The sequence below is a fragment of the Triticum aestivum genome, chromosome 4B (genome assembly GCF_018294505.1).
Source record: "Triticum aestivum cultivar Chinese Spring chromosome 4B, IWGSC CS RefSeq v2.1, whole genome shotgun sequence".
Lineage (NCBI taxonomy): Eukaryota > Viridiplantae > Streptophyta > Magnoliopsida > Poales > Poaceae > Triticum > Triticum aestivum.
Window position 1 is genome coordinate 619,011,203 of NC_057804.1, and position 22,783 is coordinate 619,033,985.

Here is a 22,783-nt window from a genome sequence, read left to right on the forward strand (position 1 = left end):
CTGATGCCGGGCTAGGAGAGAAAGGAGATCCCTTTTACTCCTCCTACCATGGTGGATGCACCGTGCCGTGGACGTTTTGTGGAGCCTTGGACATGGATGCCGGGGTGACGGCCCCGGAAGGCGGTCCGCAAGGTTGGCTCTCCGGCGGGCACCATGGCGACGGTGATGGCATTCTTTCTTGGTCGAGTGGGCAGCGAGAGGTGATGCAGCGGGTGGCTAGGGCACGCTATTTGTCTCTGACGATGGCGGCGCCCCGATCCGGATCTGGAGTTATGGGCGCATCGCGCTGGCCCTGGAGACCTCGTTCGGTGACACAGGGGAGTTGCCAAGCGAAAGCGCCGCACTTTGTCGCCGACGAGACGACGCTCGCGGGGGCCGTTATCTTCATGAAGACGTCGTCGTGGTGCTCCTATCCGTGTCCGGGTTCCGGGTGAAAACCTATGTTTGTTCGGGACTCGGCAACGGCGACGCTTAGCGTCGTTCTCCCTCCTGGGGGCATTGTCGTGGAACTTAGGTGATATAGCGCTTCGTGTGGTGTTGCTCAGTTCCTTCTGTACTCTATTTCGGTAGCGTTGTAGCGTGTGCGTGATACGGTTAGCCTGGGATCGGCATTGCTTGAGGGCTATCCCATCCCCTTGTATTGTTCGGTCGTGTATTCTATGCGGTTGGTGCTTTATATATAAAGCGGGGCGAAAGCCTGTTTCGAGAGGAACGGCTGGGCGGCGAAGGGCGCGGCGGCTCCCGCGGCGAATGGAGAGGGAGGAACGGCGGGGCAGCGAATGACGCGGCGGCTCTCGCGGCGAACGGAGCTGAGGAACGGTGGGGCGGCGAATGGCACGGCGGCTCCCGCGGCGAACGGCTGTGGGAGGAACGGCGGTGCGGCGGCTCCCGCGGTGAACAGCTGCGGGAGGAACGGCATGGCGGCGAACGGTGCGGGAGGATCGGCGTGCGGAGGCCCCTGCCCGTGTTGTGGCGTCCGTTGCGAGGAGGAGGATGAGGAGCGGGTGAGAGGTCGAAGTCGTGCGGTCGTGCGGGCAGCGGTATTCTTTTTGAACGGCGGGGCAGATTAGCGATTGATGGATCGCAGTGGCTTAATTTGTGGTTTGGAGCGTTAAACACAGAGGATTATAGGTCATTAGATATTAATGATGAATGGGTGTGATTGTTTGAATCTGCCCCCTTCTCTTTTTTTGAAGGAGTAGTAGATGTAGTGTTGGGTGGTGAATGAGTTATGATCTTTGCGACGATTAAACAATCACCGTCGGATGAAACAAAATGCAGTTGTCTGCACTTGTTTATGTGTAGGTCGCTACCAAGCATGGGCCTCCATTGCAAAAGCAAATCAACCATCTCTGGAAGATGACCAATGGAACATTTAGTTATGTGTGTGTATGCTTGAAGAATTACATTAGTGTAACAATGACGATATATCAAACAGAACTTTTTCTAAAGCCCACTTTTGACCTAAGAAATTCAAGAAACAAATCCATCAGGGATGTTAACATTCTTTTAGAATAAGGAAAGAAATAAATCCAGAGGAATAGATATGAGACTGGTGTGTTTTAATTGTATTTGCATTTGAAAGAAAATTAGTAAGGTACTAAAAGACTTTAGCACATTTCACAGAAACTCTAGCATGATAGCTTCTCATTACAAACTCATATGTGGTTTTCACTTGTTATAAAAAGTTGGTGATGCCACTTGAATTGTTAGGGTTGCGGCACAAGTGCATGGTGTAGGGCCGACTTACGTCGTAAGGTGCGACTCTGCACAATACGTGCATTATCTTTTCTATATGTTGAATTATTATGATCTTTCTCAGGGCCGGTCCTGAGATTTTGGGGGCCCGGGGCAAAACCAAAACTGGGGGCCCTTAGTATAAATAATATAGTAATAATCATGGATATATGCGTAGATAAAATGTTACGAATAAACACTTAAATGCATCAAAAACAGTATACATATGAAGTAATTATACATAATACCTTAAAAAAATCAATCCTCGACGCAAAGTTACTTATGATGGGGTCGATGTCAATCTAAGCCAACAATTTTTCTCAATGCATAACGTCGTCAAACCATTTAAACTCTCTTACTTATTGTCTCAAATAGTTCTTCAATAATTATATCTTTGTAAAGCTTCTTTCTGCCAATGCAACAGCTTTTTTTCTCGAATATGCAAAGCTTGCGTATCATTGCATTGATAGAAGAAGTGAGAATGATTACAGGAGGTGGTACAACACATGACACGGACACAAGTGGCGTGACCATGGTGCCCGAAACGGAGAGATGAGAGATGCACGACCCAAACAAAGAAGAACACGGCTAAACTCTCCGACCAGAGAAGCAAACCAATCTACAACTAGACGACCAAAACTCCGAAGCCCGCACCGAGGACGCCGTGAGCAACCAAGACGACGCCTTCAAGAAGGAGAACGACACCGAGACGGCCATGACAACGCCTCCAGGAAGGTGACGACACCCGCGGGCGTCGCTGCTGCCAGCAAAAGATGCAGGCTTTCGCCCTGGCCAATTCCAAGCAATCCCAAGTCGTCGGAACACGAGTCGAAGAGGAGGTCGTTAGGTGTAGGCAGGTGCTGCGACTGCAGGAAGGGGAGCCACGCACGGCGCCAAAGGAGGCACCGTGAATCGCCGGGCGCGCGAACTCCGGAGGAGGATGAAGATGCGTGGCTGTGCGGAATGAAGTGGGGATGGGACGGTGACCATAGCCCCGAAAAGCCAGGATCTGGAAGGAACGCAGATCCGAGCCACCGGGACCAGAGCCGCAGGGACGCCGTCGGGCCCAGGGAACTGGAAGGGGACGCAACACCCCGAGCATGCCGGTGACGAAGATGCACCGGGATGGATGGCCAACCAAGACACCGCAGGGTGGTGATGGTGCGGATATGCCGAGGAGCCAAAGATACAAGAGAGCCGGAAAGAGCGCAGCTTTCGAGGCTAGTCGGGTCTGAAGCCGCGCCAGCCGGATGCTGGAAGGGTGCGCAGGTCCATTGCCGCCGGGCTGAAGCCGCCCCTGCGGGGTGAGGGGTGGCGAGGTGGTGGTGTCGAAGCGGATTCGCGCGCAGGCAAACCCGGCTGGCGTGCCAATGAAGGCAGACACCGATGAGCACAACAGCAGCCTCCATTGTCGGCGCTCGAAGAGGCGGACCTGAACTCGTGGGTGGGTGGGGGTCGAAGGGGGAGGAGCCGCAGCTAGCAGGGCCCAGCGGAGTGCCGCAACTAGCCGGAGAGGGCGACCAGATCGCGTCGGGGCGGACCAGGGCATCACAGCGAGGAACTGTGGCCGGGGCAGTCCACCCGCGCCGTCAGCAAGCAGGGGAGGCCCGGGGAGGCCGCTGTCGCCGCCGGAGGAGGAGGCCGCCGCCGCAGCCGGCTCAGGTCTGGCGCAAGGGGGAGGGTGGGCGCGGGAGGGGGGGGGGAGGGGCGCAGGAGGAGGAAGGACAGCACCGCCGCCACCATCCCAGTGCCCGGCGCGGCTTCGCCGGACGGCCCTCCGGCGGCGGCAACGCGGGGGTGAGCGGTGGGCGGGCGACAGGCGCTGGCGGCTAGGTTTCCCCCGAGTCGCCCGGCTCGGGCGACGCGGAGAACTAACCCGCCGATGCAACAGTTATATGCCTATAAATAAGATGATAAGCAACAGAGGCATTAGGATTAAAAAACGACTTCCCTGACATGCTAGAAATTCACATAGTACACCATATGATGGAGTCAATTTATAATCTTTAATTCCAAAAAAAAGGCAAAACAGGGTGTCCATCAACACTTGTAGATTGTGCATGTGCATCTGTCGGATAATTGTTCTATCAGGGACACTTACATTTTTATCACCTATATTAATGTCAACAGTTTCCTCTTGTTAAGATTCAGAATTCCCATCAATTTGATTCCCTTCCTCCACAAAACTCGCTAATTCACCATTTGAAATCAATGAAGCATATTACTCTTGATAATTTTATCAAGAGCGCCTCTCTCATGTATCAATTCATCAACATATTGTATCTTTTTTCACCATACTGGAAATAAATAAATAGTTGGGCATGAAAGGCTGATCGGTATTCGATACTAGGTACAACATGTACGGAAAGGATTAGGGAATAGGGAATAGTATAATATATACCTGGGATGGATTGGATCGTTGAGCGATGAGCCTATGCCACGATGTGAACTCGGGTCTGGCTCTAGCAACTAGCGCTAGGCGAATCTATGCGTTGTCTGTGTGCATGTCAGTGCCCGAAGGCGGGAAAGAAATCCGCGGCGTGTACTGAGTACTGACTTGTCGAGTACATGCGCGAGTACATGCGCGAGGAGTGGATGGACATTGTAGCAATTCAAGAGACCATGCGATCTGAATTCATCTTGTCCGAGCTTGAGCGTCTAAGCACTCACCTATTTGCCTGGCATTGGCTTCCTTCTAGTGTGATTGTCGGGCACTCACGTGGCATCCTGTCAGGTGTAAAGGATGCCACCTTTAAGGTTGATGGTATGGATAGGGGTGAGTTCATTGTAAGCATGGAGATTTTCGAGAGGGCTTTGAACTTCAAATGAGAGATCATCATAGTCTATGGCCCTGCCGACCACCGTCGATCGGTGACCTTCCTTGAGGAGCTCAAGAATAAGGTGTCGGCGGCCTGCCTCCCGGTCGTTGTGGGTGGAGACTCAACCTCCTTCGGTTTGCGGAGGACAAGAACAACGGTATAGTCAACTTCCTGCGAATGCAGATGTTCAATGCTTGCATTGCCGATCTCAGTCTGCGGGAATTAGATAGGATTGGTGACAGGTTCACCTGGACCAATCGCCAGGCTGACCCGACCCTCTCCGTGTTGGATCGGGTCTTGGTCTCTCCTGAGTGGGAGCTGCGGTGCCCCCTTGCTTCCCTCCGTGCCATAACTCATATTGGCTCGGACCACGTTCCCCTGCTTCTATCTTCTTAGGATGAGCGCCCCCCACCGCCCCTAGATTCCGCTTTGAGACATTCTGGCTTAACCAGAGCGGTTTCACGGAGGCCGTTCACGGACGGTGACTGGAGGCCCGCCTCGCCCCTCAAAAGTCCATCTCTGCGGTGGATGATTGACACTTTTGCGCCAAGCGCTCCCGCCAGTTCATGAAGGGATGGGGTGCGAACCTTGGGCGGGATCTTCGGGGCCGCAAGAAGGCCCTTCTGGCCTCCATCCAAGCTCTGGACCTCCGGGCAGACTCGGTGGGCTTATCTCCTGATGAATGGATGCAGCGTTACGACCTTGAGGACCAGCTTATGGTCATCTACACAGACGAGGAGGCCTATTGGCGCCTTCGGGGAACCCAAAAATGGCTTCTCAAGGGGGACGCTAACACCGCCTACTTCCAGGCAATCGCCAATCGGCGGCGGCGGCAGCGTAATACCATCCCCTTCTTATGGGATGGGGAGACCCTCCTGCAGCGCCTGTGCGAGATCCGCTCTCATGTTGACGGCTTCTATAAAGACCTTTTCTCCGCCCCCTCGTGGGGGCTTGGCTCTTGCACCCCTCTTTTGGGTGGGCACGCAGTGCAGCTCAGACTCGGAGAATGCAACTCTCACGGCTTCGTTCACTGAGGAGGAAGTCTGGCTCGCAGTTAAGGGGATGAATCCATCGTTCACCCCGGGTCCTGACGGTTTGCCGGTTAAGTTCTTCGAGACCTTCTGGCCCACAATAAAGCAGGAGGTCATGGCCCTCTTTGAGGAGTTCTATGTGGGCTCCATTGACCTCCAGCGCCTTAACTACGGGATCATCACTTTGATCCCCAAGGTCCCGGGCGCCTCGGACATTCGCCAGTTTCGCCCCATTACAGTGATCAATGTGATCTTCCACATTATCGCAAAGGGGTTCGCCAATAGGGTAGTCCCTTTGGCTGGCCGCATCACTCACCCGGACCAATCCACCTTTATTCAGGGTCGGTATATCTTAGATAGGGTCATGGTCTTTCATGAAGTCTTGCACGAGGTCCGGACCAAAAACCTCAAAGCAGTATTCCTGAAGATTGACTTCCATAAGGCGTACGACATGGTTAGCTAGCCCTTCCTTCGGGAAGTGTTGCTCAGAAAATGATTTGATGGTCGATGGGTCTCCCGGGTCATGCAGATGGTGTCGTCTGGGCGCACTGCAGTGAACATTAATGGGGAAATCGGACCCTATTTCCCCACCTTATGTGGGGTTAGCTAGGGGGACCCCTTCTCCCCTTTCCTGTTCAACATGGTAGTCGATGCCCTGGCCGCTATCTTGGATAAGGCCAAGGCCGCCGGCCACATCCTAGGCATCGTCCCGCATTTGGTGGAGGGAGGAGATGTTTCCCTCCTCCAATACACCGATGACACCATCATCATGGTGCAAGGCTCAGTGGCTGAGATCTCGAACCTAAAATTCCTCCTGCTCTATTTCCAACACCTATCAGGCCTCAAAATAAACATCGATAAAAGCACGGTGATGGTTTTGGGATATTCTCCCTCTGATAGCCAGAGTATTGCTAACCGACTTAACTCTCGGCTAGGGTCATTCCCAACTACTTATCTGGGGATCCCCATTAGTGACTCCCGCCTGTCAGTGGCTAACCTGAGACCCTCGGTTGAAAGTGCAACTATCCCTGGGTGGTTTTGGTAATTCCTAACAACATATATCTCATTAAGCTAATACTATTTCAAGATAAATATTTCAAGAAAGCTCAATGTTTGGCATGACATTGATGAGAAACGTGGACCCCTCAAAATGCTAAGGACAAAAGGATTGGCTCAAGCTCAAAGCACAAGACTCTACATTTTACTTTTAGTGATCCAAGATCACATTGAGTCTATAGGAAAGCCAATACTATTAAGAGGGGGTGAGGTGTTGCTTAACGAGTTGCTTGCTCAAAGTGCTTAGTGATATGCCCCATAGCCCTCAACTACTTTCTCACATCTCCATATGTCCAAACCAAAAGTCAAACTCGGCCGTACCGAAACTTTCTATCCGGCGCCACCGAGTTCACTTGACATAGCCACTGCCAGAAACCCTAGTCTTTTCGGTCTCACCGATAGGGATCTCGATCTCACGGAGATGGGATTGTAATCTCTCTGTTTCCCTTTGTAACATTTCGGTCAAATCGAGATGAGCGATCAGTCCCACCGAGATTGCAATGCAAACTCTTTGTTTCCCTTTCGTAACGTTTCGGTCCAACCGAGATGAGCGAGTCGGTCCCACCGAGTTTGCCTGACCAACCCAAAGGATAGCTTATTATCAAAATCGGTCTCACCGAGTTTGTGTAATCGGTCTCACCGAGATTACGTTATGCCCTAACCCTAATGGCATCGGTTCCACCGAGTTGACATGTCGGTCCCACCGAAATGCCTAACGGTCACATTATGAACTAAATCGGTCTGACCGAGTTTAACGATTCGGTCCCACCGAGTTTGGTAAGTTGTGTGTAACGGTTAGATTTTGTGTGGAGGCTATATATACCCCTCCACCCACTCTTCATTCGTGGAGAGAGCCATCAGAATATGCCTACACTTCCACTATCCATTTTCTGAGAAGAGAATCACCTACACTTGTGTTGAGATCAAGATATTCCATTCCTACCACTTAAATCTTGATCTCTAGCCTTCCCCAAGTTGCTTTCCACTTGAATCTTCTTTCAACCAAATCCATATCCTATGAGAGAGAGTTGAGTGTTGGGGAGACTATCATTTGAAGCACAAGAGCAAGGAGTTCATCATCAACACACCATCTATTACCTTTTGGAGAGTGGTGTCTCCTAGATTGGTTAGGTGTTACTTGGGAGCCTCCGTCAAGATTGTGGAGTTGAACCAAGGAGTTTGTAAGGGCAAGGAGATCGCCTAATTCATGAAGATCTACCCGAGTGAGGCAAGTCCTTCGTGGGCGACGGCCATGGTGGGATAGACAAAGTTTCTTCTTCATGGACCCTTCGTGGATGGAGCCTTCCGTGGACTCGCGCAACCGTTACCCTTCATGGGTTGAAGTCTCCATCAACATGGATGTACAATAGCACCACCTATCGGAACCACGGATAAAAAATCTCCGCGTCACCATTGCATTTGCTCTCTCAAACTCCTCCCTTTACCTTCATATGCAATTATTTTACATTCCGCTGCTATACTCTTAGAATTGCATGTGTAGGTTGATTGCTTGACTTGTGCTAAGTTGCTAAAATCTGCCAAGAACTAAAATTGGGAAAAGGCTAGATTTTTATTTGGTCAAGTAGTCTAATCACCCCCCTCTAGACATACTTTCGATCCTACAATTGGTATCAGAGCTTTGCTCTCCATTTGCTTTGATTTCCATAGCTTTTGGTGGTCATAGCCTTGGTCTCACAACCTAGGAGAGTATGACGTCTAGCGAGGGAAATTACCACCGTAGAGGTCCTTACTTTGATGATACTAATTTTGCTAGTTGGAAGCATAAGATGAAAATGCATATTCTTGGACATAACCCCACTGTTTGGTCTATTGTGTGTATTGACTTGCAAGGTGAATTCTTTGATGGGAGAGAACCAAACCGTGAAGCTACCACGGAAGAGTTGAAGATGCTGCAATACAATGCTCAAGCTTGTGATATTCTCTTCAACGGATTGTGCCCTGAAGAATTCAACAAAATCAGCCATCTTGAGAATGCAAAGGAAATTTGGGATACTTTTATTGACATGCACGAAGGTACCGACTTCGTCAAGGAATCCAAATTGGATGTGCTTCAAAGTCAACTTGACAAGTTCAAAATGAAGGATGGTGAAGGCGTCGCTGAAATGTACTCTAGGCTTGCTCTCATCACAAATGAGATTGCCGGCTTAGGAAGTGAAGAGATGACCGACAAATTCATCATCAAGAAGATCCTAAGAGCCTTGGATGGAAAATATGATACCATGTGCACATTGATCCAAATGATGCCCAATTACAAGAATCTCAAGCCAACGGAAGTCATTGGAAGGATTGTTGCTCATGAGATGTCACTCAAGGATAAGGAAGAGCTCCACAACAAGTCAAGTGGTGCTTACAAAGCCTCATGTGAAGCTCCCACATCATCAAGTGAGAAACAAAATTTCAATGAAGAATTGAGCCTAATGGTGAAGAACTTCAACAAGTTCTACAAGAGCAGAAGCAAGGAAAGAAGTTCCAAGTCAAGGTCCTATAGTGACAAAAGATCTTCGAGTCGTGAGCGTAATTGCTACAATTGTGGAAGAACCGAACACTATTCCAATGAGTGTACGGCTCCCTACAAAAGAAGAGAAGATTCTCCAAAAAGAAGTAGAAGAGAAGAATCACCACCAAAAGAAAGGAAGAGTAGAGATGATCTTTATGAACGAAGAACATCCCGGAGAAGCAAGGATTCGGAAAGGAAGGACAAATCATCAAAGAGCTACACAAAACAAAGACATCAAGCTCATGTTGGTGAATGGGTATCCGGCTGTGACTCTGACCATCACTCCGAGAGAAGCTATCACTCTGACTCTGAATATACTCAAGATGAAGGTGTTGCCGGTCTAGCACTTGTGTCAACCAACTCCTATGACGTATTTGACTCACCAAATGAAGGAATTGGAAGATGCTTCATGGCTAAAGGCCCAAAGGTATCACATCCCGAGTATGTTGATTTCAATAGTGATGAAGATGCCTTGTTAGGTGATGATGATTTACTTGTTGACAACTCTAGTGATGAATACTATGATGAAACGTCAATTAATCATGCTAATCAGGATAAAACGACAATGATAAGGAGAAGATTGAGCACCTAACTAAATAACTAAACACTCTTAAGTTAGCTCATGAAACTATCTTGGAAGATCATCGAGAACTTTTAAAGACTCATGAGAAGTCACGCTTTGAAAAGCTCAACCTTGAGCAAGAGCATGAGTTTTTAAAGGCAATCAATGATGATCTTCGCAAGAAAAGTTCTTCTCACATTGCCAAGTGTTTACTCTTATCTACTTACATGCCTCAAGTCAAGTCAAGTAACAAGAACAAGAAAGATTCTCCTTCTAGTAGTAACAATAATCATGCTAAATCCAATATTGTTGCTTCTAGTAGTTCTCTTGATTCCACTAATGATTCTCTTAGGCAAGTTACACTTGAGCAAGAAAATAGCTTATTGAAGGGAATTATAGAGAAAGGTGTTTACAAGAGCCTTGCCGGAAGTAAGCAATTCGAGGAGATTGTACGCAAGCAAGGGAGGCACCGGAAGAATCAAGGTGTTGCTTTTGAACGAAAGTTCAATGCCAATGGAGTTGAGCGGAAAGAAGATCAATACCCCAAGACGAAGTTTGTTCCTCAACAAGATAAGTACGATCCTACTTCTTTCAAGGGAACACAAGCTCAAGATGATCTTCCACCACAAGACCACAAGCAAAAGGCAAGGGCACGCTTCAAGAGGGGATTGTTGCATTTGAAGAAGCTCCTAAGGCCTTGGTCAAGTGGATTCCCAAGACTACATCAAGTTCTACTTCATCAAGTATGACTACAACTCCAAGGATTCCCATCAAGATGATGTGGATCCCAAAGAATAAGAACTAGAGAGTTCTTGAGGGTGACTCCGCCAACATACTTCACTCTTATCATTTTGGTGAGGATAAGTGCAAACAACTTCCATATCTTGCACTAATCCAAGGAGTCACAAACCCTCTTGTTGGTAAGATAAGGGACAAGGTAACCTATTGCTTTCATGGACATCATCTTGTGTATGCATCACTCTATGTCTATGGATATCCTTATTTGTTCCTTGTGGGACTAACCCGTGTAGGTATTGAAAGTGCAATTCACTCCAATGGATTGCTCCGAATGATCTACAACAACATTGATCATCCACATCTTCAACACCTACATGAAGTCATCATCGACAAAACCCAAGGTTACTTCATCCCTCTTAGGGGGGATATCACATCTAGGGGGAGCTTTACTCTAAAGAATTGAGCTAAAGCAACTCTAATGGTGTGAACACAACAATGCTTTATGTAAAAGTGGTAACCCCACTTGTGCTTAAACGATGAGTATGACCTATGATCAAATGTTCTCATTTGAATCCTAAGTCAATATACTCATATATAGATGACCTAGTCATCACCAATTGTTTGATAGGTGCTAGAATTGGTTGTGCATGCTTTGCCACATACTTCATTTGCCATTTTATTGTGTGAACATGTCGTTTGCATATTTTATTCATTCGAGGACATCCACTTGTTGTTTTGAATATTTGATCTCTTTTTCTTTGACCAAGTGGATGGACAAGAATGCCTAAGTACCCTCTCTAGCTATCTATGCTTTTCTCATCTTAAAATCTATTCATGCTACATCACAAAGTTTGATCAAGTCAGATTCAAATCACTTTGTGTGAGGAGTACTCGGAGTTCCCGATTTATCATAGACTTAAACTTCCAAAACCTCTTTGTGCATTTCAGTCTAACCGAGAAATCCATTTCGGTCACACCGAGTTCACTAAGATGATCTAGGTTTTCATCTCGATGCAACCGATTAGAACTTTTTGGTCACACCGAGTTGCAGTAACTGTTCGTAGTTTTGCATCTCGGTGCCACCGAGTTATTCCACTCGGTCACACCAACAGGGTCAGGTTATAAATATCGACGGGTCAAATTTTGGAAAAAAATTCGAAACCTTTCGCCTGCGCGTAACCTGCTCTGCCTCCTTGGGTCTCCGGATCGTCCTCTCACCGCCAGCGACCTCCCGCTGCTAGACTCCGCCGCCATCAACGGCAATCTGCCCCACCGTTGCCGCCGTAGCAAGTTCATCGCCAGATAGGGTATGAACTTGACTCTTTGTGCTATTCTTTAAACTCCGATTCGTAGCACATTGCATTGCCATGATTCTTGCCATGTATGCAATCATCCTGTCCAGCTAAAACATCCAGTAGATTAGATTTGATTTGAAAATTTAGGGTTAGGTTTCCACCGAATTCATCTCGGACCGACCGAGTTGTTGAAATCGGTCTCACCGATTTGGCTTAGGCCATTGCACATGCGATTTTCGGTCTGACCGAGAATTGCAAATCGGTGTGACCGAGTTCGATTCTTTGTGAAACCTTAGCAGTCTCGGTGCCACCAAACTGTGACTCGGTCTGACCGAGTTCACTAGTTTAGGTTCCAAAATCTGCTTCGGTATCACCGAGTTTATAAATCGGTAGCTTCGAAATGCTTTCTGTGGAAAACTAGAACTAAGTTTTTGAGTCAATTATTTTTGCAAAACTTCTATACTTTGTGATGCTCATCTACTCTACCTCATCTACAACCTATTCACATGGTATACTGACAGTTGTTTGCTTGAAAATGTCTGATCAAATTGACAGCCAGAACAAGTCAGAGGAACATGCTCAGATGAGTGAGGGCACTAGTCCCTCAAGCAGCTATGATGAGGGTAGCAGGAGCACACCTAGTAACTTGCCCAAGGCAGCTACTGGGATACGGAAGAAGAGAACATCTGATTCAGAGGATGAGGATTACATTGCAGCTAATGATGAGGCCACTTCCAAGAAGAAAGTGATAAAGAAAGAGTTTGGCACTGCAGCCTCAACAAAGCCAGGAATGAACAGAAAAGCTCCAGCCAAGAGAGTGCCTATGCTAAAAGTCAGAGCATCCACTCAAGAAGCTTTGGGATCTGAACCCAAAGAGGCTACTGCTGAAGTGAAGAAGAGGAAAGAAAGGGTCAAGAAGACCATGGCCAGAGTTGTTGGGAAGCCCTCAATGATGGAAGAAGAGGAAGAGGTTGCTGCACCAGCACCTAAAGCTCAGAAGCTGATGGGAGATGCTATCAAATCAGGGGCCGCTCCATCTAAGCCCAAAGATTCTCCCAAGGCTGCTGCTCTTAAGCCCAAGACTGCACCCAAGAGAAACACCAGGAGTATTCCAGCTGAAGAGAAGAACAAGGCCCCAGTGACTGAAGCTACTGATGAAGAAGATGATACACTTGTCTTGAGAAAGTTGAAGCCTAAGATCCCTGACCACAATGATGCACATCCAGTTGCAGAGGACATGAAGCTCAGAAAGGATGCAGGACTGAGATTATGGAGACAGTCTGATCCCTATGCTGTCAGGAGGAGAACTGTTGTGGACTACAGGTTCCACACAAAGGAACATCAAGACTTCTATGAGACAATCCTGCTTGACAAGAAGCCCATAGTGTGTGACATGAGATGGGTTGACTGGGAGTACATCAGGAAGAATGAATATCATTATCCAGGAGTATATGACAGCTTCAAATCATGTGGAGTTGACACATTTGTTGCTCAGGAGCTCACCAAGTGGAATGATGAGCTGATCATGCAGTTTTACTCCACTGCCCACTTCTACCCAGATGGGAAGATCATCTAGATGTCAGAAGGTACAAGGTACCAATCTTGTATAGAAGAATGGGTCAATTGATCAATGCTCCAAAAGAAAGTGAAGATGACTTGGATGTCTATGCCAAGAAGAAGAAGGATCACAACTCCATGGCTAGCATGTACAGAGAGATCCCAGATGCTGCATTGGAAACTCATAAGTTTGGATCTGTCCACTATTTGTTGTCTGGTTTACCTACCATCAACTTGATTCTAAGGCACACTTTGCTACACAAGTCAGGTGATCACAAGATGATTAGAGTACATGCTATCAACTTGTTGCATATATTTGATGTGCCTCAAAAGTTTAAAGTCATGAGTCTGATTGTGGAGACAATCAAAAGGACTGCTGCTGATCAGAAGAGATCTTGTGGGTATGCCCCACACATTCTGGAGCTCATTAACTCCAAGAAGGGCAAAGACAAATATCTATTGGATAAGGAGCACCTGCCCATCTACCCAGACTTTGAGGACAACACTGTTGTCATGGATGAGAATGAACCATCGTCTGCTCAAGCACATGAGAAGAGAGAGAAGGCAAAGGCAGAGAAAACTGCAAAGATGCCAACAGCTGAAGAAGCAACTCAGGAATGGAGCTGGGGTCGTCCTCGTCGTTGGGCTCCGGCTCGCCGGCCCTCCGCCCGTCAAGCCCGAGCCGGAGGGGACACCGCTCAAGCGTTCCGCTCGCTGCGACGCCCTCGTCATCAATGAGCCCTCACCTGCGACGGCCCCGACGAGGCGCTCCCTCCGCCTGGTCCGGCTGAAGCCCGAGCCGGACATGCTCCCCGTGAAGCCGGAGCACACCCGCATGGTGGCCCCCGACGACGAGTCCGCCCTCAAATGGGCGAGAGAGGACTACGTCTGCGAGCAGGTGCGCCACCAGCGTCGAGCGTACATGGAGACCCAGGCCCGTAGCCGTGCTGAGGCCCGTCGCCGTGCCGAGGAGGGCGGCGTTATCGTCATGGACAGTGACGACGAGCGTGCGGCCAGGCCGTCAAGTGGTGTCGGTGACTCCGGAGAGGGATGCAGCAGGGACGTCACAGGCGAGGCGCGCGATGATGACGACGGCGACTACACCCGCTTCTACAGGCTTCTCGGCATGTAGATGGCGGCGGCCACGGTGGCGGTAGCGGCTAGGCTTTTTAGTTCGTTTTTAAGTTAGTTCATGCAGGTTTTTAAGTTTTTGTACAAATTTCGATGAAAAACGGCCGAGTTCATGCAAAAGTCGCCGAGTTTGCAAAAAAATTAAAACGAACTTCGCCGAACCCGCGGCGACCGTGGGCCTGTGACTACGAGCGAACCGAACCCCAGGGGGCGATCTAGCGCCGGCTCGCCCCCAGGCCGCTCTTTTTCCGCGCCCTGGGGGGCCGAACGGCTGGAGATGGTCTTATCGGGGCTTGGGACCGGCTATGCCTAAAAGACATAGGCGGTTGCATATCAATCTGATTAATTCAAAATGCACATCAAGGAGACACCATGCAAAAGAAAAAGTATATCATGTACACCAGGATTCAGCATCATGAAGAAACACAAGACTACTTATTTGACAGGGTTCGTAAATCTATATATGAAATGTTAGTTTGAAGTTAACAGCAATGCAAATAGATCTACATGGAGAGAGGTAATTCTCCTGGACGGCTGCATCATAGGCTCATAGTAAATCACAAGATTGTTACTTGACTGAAGTGAAACACCATTTGTAGGCATTAAGGAATGAGACCTGAATTTGTAAGCATTAAAGGAATGAGACCTGAAGCTGAAACACTATCATAGGCTCATAGTAAAGGAAAATTCGTTTCTGATCTTGGGCACAGCTGAGGCCGGAATCTTAGCCCTTGGTTCTTCTCGGGATACACATGTATTCTCGTATTCCTGAGCGTATGCGACTTGTCTTTTCCGTGGGGTAGTCGATGTTGGGCCCACGCATTGATTTGGTGCTAGACAGAAATGCCGTACCGGAACGGGAAAAGTGTGATGGATCAGTTTGTTTCCTGAGCCTACCCGTTCCGCTTGGTTTCACGGTCGCACCAAACGGTCACCTCCCGATGCAACACGAACCACGGGAGCGGGCGTCACATGAGATCGATCCTGAAAACCAGATTCAGCTTCAATTACTGTATGCCAGGCAGGGAGGGATTGTTTCACAAAACGATAAAGCTAATTTCCTGCCGACTGTTCGTTAGCAACAGGCACGTACGACCTGGCGACTGCTCGATCCGCTCCTCGTGCGCAACAATCGCTCAATTGTTTTTTTATCTCCCGCGCAACAATCGATCCATTTTTTTCCAGTTTCGCGCGTGGAAAATAAAAAAGGCGCTTGCAAGAATCGAAGGGGAACCTGTTGGTTGAGGCCATAGCACGCTACCAGCTGAGCTAACTATCTCCTCTGGTTTTTTATGCAGATTACATGTATTTTATACCTTATTAAATGAGTGGAAAAGAAAAACAACTCGATCCGCTTCTCTCACGTGACAAAACCGGGAACTTGTATGTAAATAGCATGGTATTTGACGCATGCGGGCCTAGTAAATTATGATGCAAAGACCGTGATAACTTATGGATAAATAGCACGATTATGCATCGTAGATCTGATAACTTACATACAATACCATGGTAAATTTGACCCGGAAAAAAATATATTGAAACATATCCCGATAATTTTGTCTAAACAACAGGATAATATACACACCAATTTTGTGTAAATAACACAGTAATTTAGGCACAACCTGATAATGTAACAAACACTCGTGGTCACACAATAGAGCCGGTAAGTTTTGACTGTGGAAAAATTTAGTGGAAAAACAAACCCCGGTAATTTTTATGTAAATATGACGGTAATATACGCACAGTAGAGCCGATAACTCGCATACAAACACTACGGTAATTCTTTTAACCCCGGAATGAAAGTTGTTGAAAACAATACTCCCGGTAACTTTTGTGCAAATATCATGGCAATATAAGCAAAACAAAGATGATAACTCGCGTGCAAGCACCATGATAACCTTTCTACCCAAAAAAAGTGTTAAATAATCTAGTCCGGTAACTTGTATGTAAATAACATGATAATATAGACACAACAAAGTTGATAACTCACGTACAAACACTATGGTAACCATTTGACCCGAGAAAAAATATTGAAAAACAATCCTTGGTAAATTTTGTGTAAATAGGATGGGAGTATACACACAACAAAGCTGATAACCCACGTACAAACACCGTGGTAACTCCTTTGACCAAAAGTTGTTAAAAAGCATATCCCGGTAATTTCTATGCAAATAACATGATAATATACACACAACATAGCTGATAACTTTGACTTTGAAAACTTTCTCTTTGGAAAACATAACTCAGAATAACTGTTGTGTAAATGACATGATAATTTATGCACTGCAGCCCTGATAATTTAGATACAGATATGACGGTAATATTTCAACACCAGGGGTGCTTGAAACGTATCCTGATAATTACTATGTAAATAGTATGATAATTTATGTACCGCTGCCATGATAACTTTTGTGCAAATATCACGATTTTTTACAGATTGCAAAGCATAATAATTTTGTACAACACCTACCGTAACTCTGACCCAAGAAGAAATATTTAAAATATTCCCCGATAACTTATGGATAAAAAGCATCATAAGTTACGTACCAGAGTGTTGATAACTTTTGTACCCTCGAAAAAAAACCTGTGTACCCTGGCATGCTATTTACAACGAAGTTACTGGGATATGTCAACAATTTTTACTATGTTAAAGTTACCATAATGTTGTAAATATTCACAGAGCAGCCGAGCCATCTATATAGGATAAAAATATGAAAGGAAAAAAAGAAAAATGGTTCGTTTTCAGGTCGTGCTAAGTACCAGTACAAATACTATCTAACCTCAATCTAATCACTGGCTTAATCTAGACCGGGTGGTTGCAACTATCTTGGTCTACCAAGAGGTGGTGGGTTAGATTCCTAGTTCTGCCAACTTGATTGTTTTTATTGCGCCCGAAGAAAAAAAAAGAAGGTGGCGTGGATCGATTCCCACATGAAGAGAAGCCGTCCGGATCTGTCGCTAACGCACAGTCCTTCACAAAAACATATGCAAGAGACTTGACTTACTTCTTTGGAGACAACAAATGCAGCAGCCGTCTGATCAAGAACGCTTGCCGATCCGGATCCCTGGTGATTGTTGAACACCGGTGCCATGGCTGCTCCACCCAGTTGTTCAAGTAGAACAGCTGCACTTTTTGGCAAGAGTTCAGTGCTGCCCATCCAAGTGCAAGCGCCGTATGCGTTTTGAAATTTGAAAGCACGGGGCGCATACATGTGCTCATATGGAGGCAGAAGCATTGACACGTGTAGTACAGAATTTAATTTCCTAGCAGCACCCCACATATTCAAAAAATGGCAGCGGGCAAGCACTCACCTTTCCGATTTTGTATGCACATTCAGGCGCCAACATCAGAACAACCATCATGGGGATTTTTATGGTCAACCAGCATCGCACAGTGCGGCTGAAATGCCAATGATGCTCTACCAATGTTTGTTGACACATAATCTCCAGTACTGAGGGTTCTATTAATTATTATCTTGTCATTACACAAAGGGTTTCTCGTACATTGCTTGCGAATTTCAGAGTTATCGGTTCAGACATAACAGCTCAACACAACAAGTTTACAGTCAGTAGGATCAAAGCGTGGAAATTCATCCACACGTAGCACACTTGGAAATCCTCGATTATTCTAATTGTACGTAGGTTCAACGGAAATCCTAAGATACATTGGGCATGAGCGGAAATCCTAAGATACATTGGGCATGAGCGGCCTAGTGCACGAGGTGCGTCGGTGCCATGTAACACTGCAATTCTGGCAAGTGACAGGCTTGCGAGGTTGTTTAGGAACATCACCCCTGTCTGGGCAAGTAGTCCTCTTGTGCCCTGGGAGCTTACATATACTGTAGATTCTAGTCCTCCTGCTCAGGCCTTAATACGTTGCTTTCTCTCTGCTCGAGCATGGTCGTCCAACACCATGTTTCTTGAGTGGAGTTGACACCAGCGAGCGCATCCCAGTTGCCAGATGCGGTCATGTTGTTCTCATTGTCAACCATATCCGGATTGATGCTTCCCACTGGCATACCTGATCCATTGTTCTTTTTGCTTGCTTCTGCAGCTATCTTATCCTCAATCCCTAAACCATCCCTGTTTTCAGCCAAAGGAGATGCCTCTATGATCAGGTCTTTGATCTTTGATAGTACCAGCTCGTACGAAGCGACTGACGAGTCTCCAATCCACACCAGTTCCATAGCATACAGGTACAGAGTCAAACTCCGACGGGTAAATGATTGATTAGCAGCCTGGCCTTTCTGGAAGTGAGCAATGTGTTGTGGCAAGATGTCCCTAGCATCTTTTGTCCACCTTCTTAAAATGTGCCGCTTTGGTATCTCCTGCACGCCAATGTGATCCATCACCTGAGTAAACGAGAAAAGCGAGTAAGTCCCCACAAGTGTTACGAAAACATACTTGACAACAGATCACACGTAAGTTAGGAGCGACCAAATAACCCTCAAGGCATGGCAGCAAAGCATCCCCATGTGTGCAAACTGCCCGCATTCACAATCAAATCAATCACCATCGTCGGATATGGTCACCACGTATTCCACCTTGCTCCACCTCTCTCGTTTTTCAGCGTCATTGTGCCTTGCGATGTATCTTTTTTTCTTCTCCACTTCCTCAACTTGGTATGATCCACCTTCGAACAGATTCTCACCAAATAGTTCAAACATCTTTCTTGTGTAAACCTTACTCGCTTGCCGTTCGATAGCAATGTTTGTCCTCATCACGGCATGACTCTGGGAAGGATCACATGAAAGAGATAATTAGTCATGGTTTTTTGGAACACAATCACACATACCAAAAACAGATGTAATGATAGAGAACGCAAGTAAATCTAACTCAGAATCCTTGTTCTTTTCTCTTGGTAGCTCTCATCTGATTCACGGTTGAATTGAAGCCTCATGTATTGGCGCACAAATACATGCATTGGGCTAGCTGGCAGCATGTAAATCTTCAGCATGTTGTTGGCGCTCTCGCTACGCTGGGTGCTGGTCATTTTCGCACAGAAGACGCCCTTGAAGTATGGCTTCGCCCACTTAGGACGTATCTCGTGGAGGTTTCTCATGTAATTGTGGGATTTCAAATTGTATTTCTCAACAAGTGCACCCCATGCAGTCTCAAATTCCTCTTCACTTATCATGTGATTCACGACTTTGTGAAATTCAGCCCTGAACTCGCTTTTGCTTGTGTACAGTGGGCCAAGGTTTTCTTTTGCCTTCTTAAGAATATGCCACTTGCACCACCTGTGAACAGTATCAGGAAGGTCACTTTTGATTGCTATCTCCATGGCTCTTGCTTGATCTACAATATGGACAACAGAGTAAACATAGTCAAATATTTGCAATTATCTAGTACTACATATCTACATATGCATCATTTTTTGGAGGTTGGCACAAACCTGTCAATATTGTCTGCGGATGTTTGCCGCCCATCATGTTGATGAATTCAGAAAATAACCATTGGAAGCTCTCCACTTGTTCATCACGCAGCAGAATACAAGCTAGTATTATGCTTTGAAAATGATTGTTCACTCCAACGAACAAACCAAAGGGCATGTCATACAAGTTCGTCCGATACGTCGTGTCGAATGTGATAACATCGCCGAAGAACTTGTACTGCAACTTGCTGTTTCCGTTTGTCCACATAAGGTCTTTGATTCTGCTCTCCTCATCGCCCTGGACTCTGTAGGTGAATTCCGTGTCGTTCTGCTGAATCTCTTTGAACATGGCTAGAGTTTTGTTGACATCATCATCAGCTTGGTCTCGGCTTATTTGCCCACACAGATTGCGCAATGACCTTTTTGTGAAAGGTACGCCCTGTGATGAACCGAAGAAGCTGCCAACTATGATATACACCTTGTTGAGGTTCACATTGTCTGCCCTAAGTTGTTTCAACAAGTCTTTTGTGTAAACGTCTATGTGTTTGTGGGATGGCCAATGAACCTTTTCTCCGCACTTAAGAGACATGGAATGATTGTGACTTGACCGGTGCTCTACAGTGTACCATCCATTGTCTATAGCTCTTAGTAATCTGACCATCGCAGGACACTCGCAACGGCAAGACCGGCTATTCTGTTGCTTAGGGTTTCCCTGCAACATTTTTTCATCTGTCAGTTATAATAAAACAAAATGTAGTGGTTCAAATTATTTACGAAAAATCCAAAATATAAAGATATATGTGAGTTTCAAGGTGCTGACCGAGCATCCACAGATAATCTCTTGCATACATTTAATCCTCTCAACATTTTAACAACTCTTGCGGTATCGTATACCAATCCAAGTTCCCATGAATAGAGGTTACAGAAATCGTACACTTCTCCAAGGGAATCGAAACTCATCCCAATCTCCGGCTTCATTACAATTTCTGAAGGTTTGTCAGCATATTTCCTTATGGTTTCTTTGAAAGGAGTAACTCTACCAGCACATCGCACTCTATCCGGAGCAGCGCGCCCAATTCGCAGCCTGAAATTTGTGAGGGACGCTCTCTTTAAGTTGCTGAAGCTTAGTTACAATCTCAGCAGATTATGACTAGTTTAATATTTAATCTAACATATTTTTGCTTGGATCACTCCAGCTTACACATGTTTATGGACGTAATTTTCACATCTTTTTGTACTGAAATGTGCGGTTTTTGTAATAAGAACACTGAATGAGAGATATACCTCCTTGTCCACCCTGGGGCTTCTGGGTTAACCTTTCCAGTCGACTCAGCGGATTTGGTTGGTGAAAGCGGCCTCTTGCAAGGGGCTCTGTTATGCTGAGAGGAAGCACGGATGTGGCCAACTACAATCGCGCAAGAAGAGTCGGCAGTAGCCGGCGCTGACCGCCGCATGTCCATCAACACAAGTGGATCTGGCCGCTCAACGTCGGCAGTGACCTCAGTCAGTGGGAATCTACGGCATCATGGGGAAAACGAAGAGCATTCAGCATTTCCCCTTGTCCATGCCTTTCTGGATCGAAAAGAACATAGTACTAAGATATACATCGTACCTATCCACTGGATCTAGCAGAAATTCAAGCCCGTTATGCAATTCTCCACACACATCGCCGTACTTCCCTCCGCCACCATTCTTTCGCCTTCCACCATTTTACCTGGGGCTGGGGGTAGGGAGTGGGGAGAAGGGTGGGGGCCTGGGTGGAGGGGAATTGCTCATTTTTGCAAACAGGGAGATCGTCATATCTCCGGCTGCCCCACAACTGACCTACTACCGAGCAGCATTTACTGCAACCATGATGGCGGCTTTTTTGCATCAGACGGCGTCCTTACGTGCCTGTTCAGGGATCAAGATTTCTTGACGGACCTGAGCCACGACCCGGCTCATGGACTTAACGGGCGGTCCAAAAAAGCGTGCCCGAGCGCCAGCGTACAACTCTGTTCACACCAAGCGATATCATTTTCTTCCGCCCGTATATGCTGACATGGACCCACTAGCGCTCATCCCAAGAGCTGTACCAACGCCCAGGATAACGTGTTCAGATGCAGCCCAACTCTGTAACGCCGCTCTCCATAGTAAATCACAACATTGTTACTTGACTGAAGTGAAACATCTTTGAAGAGGTTTCAGCTTCTTACTTTGCGGAGTGAAGAAGATAATCATCAAGTCTTGATTTAAGAGAAAAATTAAGTCGATAACATCAGGGCTCCACTATTGTTTGAAAAAGGTCACAAGCTTTGCACTTGTTGCATGCTCTTCTTCAACTCTGTAGTCTTGACCTTTAGCTGCAGCCTCTTGTTGTTGGCATTCCTCCCTTTGCTTCTTCCGTTGGGTCTTCTTATATATATCCACAATGCCTTTATGTCCTCCTTCTCTCCCTACAAGAAAATATATAGCCGTGATTTAATCAGAATCATGTGCCATTTGACAAAAATGATTTGCAGTTAACTTATAGCAAACAAATCCTCACTTAGTCCAACCAATCACTGCAATCGTACCATAAGTGTAAGAAAAATGAAAATAAAGAATATTAGGAAGCCCATCTCCCAGGGTGATCGTTGTTGGTATCGAGGATAATTGTGTCAATTGCATCACAGGGAATTAACTCGAGTGAAGTCATAGAGGTCGAGCATAATCCATATCAGCCTTCTACAAGATGTGGTGTACGGGTCTGTCAGCACAAGATCAAACCTACCGAGGCAAGTCTACTCAAGGGAAAGGAAACTTGCTGAGCATGAAGCATCAACCTGAGGAAGCAGATGTAACTGCTGACTTTTTTACATCGCCATCATATCAATGATGCAAAATTGACTACCCGATCCTGTAGGTTGAAACGTTCAGCAAGATTTCATTGGTTGTAAGTACCATGTTCTGACAGTTTACAAAATTCAGCAATATTTCACAGATT

General features: G+C 46.7%; 1 protein-coding gene and 1 pseudogene across 1 annotated transcript; both read right to left on the reverse strand.

Moving 5' to 3' along the window:
- LOC123090290 (ankyrin repeat-containing protein At5g02620-like) overlaps positions 1-22,783 on the reverse strand; it is a 165,704-nt pseudogene that overhangs the window by 97,568 nt on the left and 45,353 nt on the right.
- On the reverse strand, positions 17,939-21,468 carry LOC123093634 (protein FAR1-RELATED SEQUENCE 5-like). Its single transcript, XM_044515640.1, has 5 exons — positions 21,103-21,468; positions 20,639-20,902; positions 19,840-20,530; positions 18,882-19,742; positions 17,939-18,796 (listed from the first exon to the last, which is right to left on the reverse strand). Exons 2-4 carry the CDS (start codon positions 20,663-20,665, stop codon positions 19,276-19,278), a joined length of 1,185 nt encoding a protein of 394 aa, XP_044371575.1. The 5' UTR covers positions 20,666-20,902; positions 21,103-21,468; the 3' UTR covers positions 17,939-18,796; positions 18,882-19,275.

Excerpts from the sequence above, each read along its gene's own strand:
- LOC123093634 (XM_044515640.1), bottom strand. The coding sequence starts at position 20,665 with ATGCAAGAGATTATCTGTGGATGCTCG. Across the intron at positions 20,531-20,638 it reads AGATTATCTGTGGATGCTCG|GGAAACCCTAAGCAACAGAA; the intron begins GTCAGCACCTTG and ends AAAATGTTGCAG. Across the intron at positions 19,743-19,839 it reads TCCGCAGACAATATTGACAG|ATCAAGCAAGAGCCATGGAG; the intron begins GTTTGTGCCAAC and ends TCCATATTGTAG.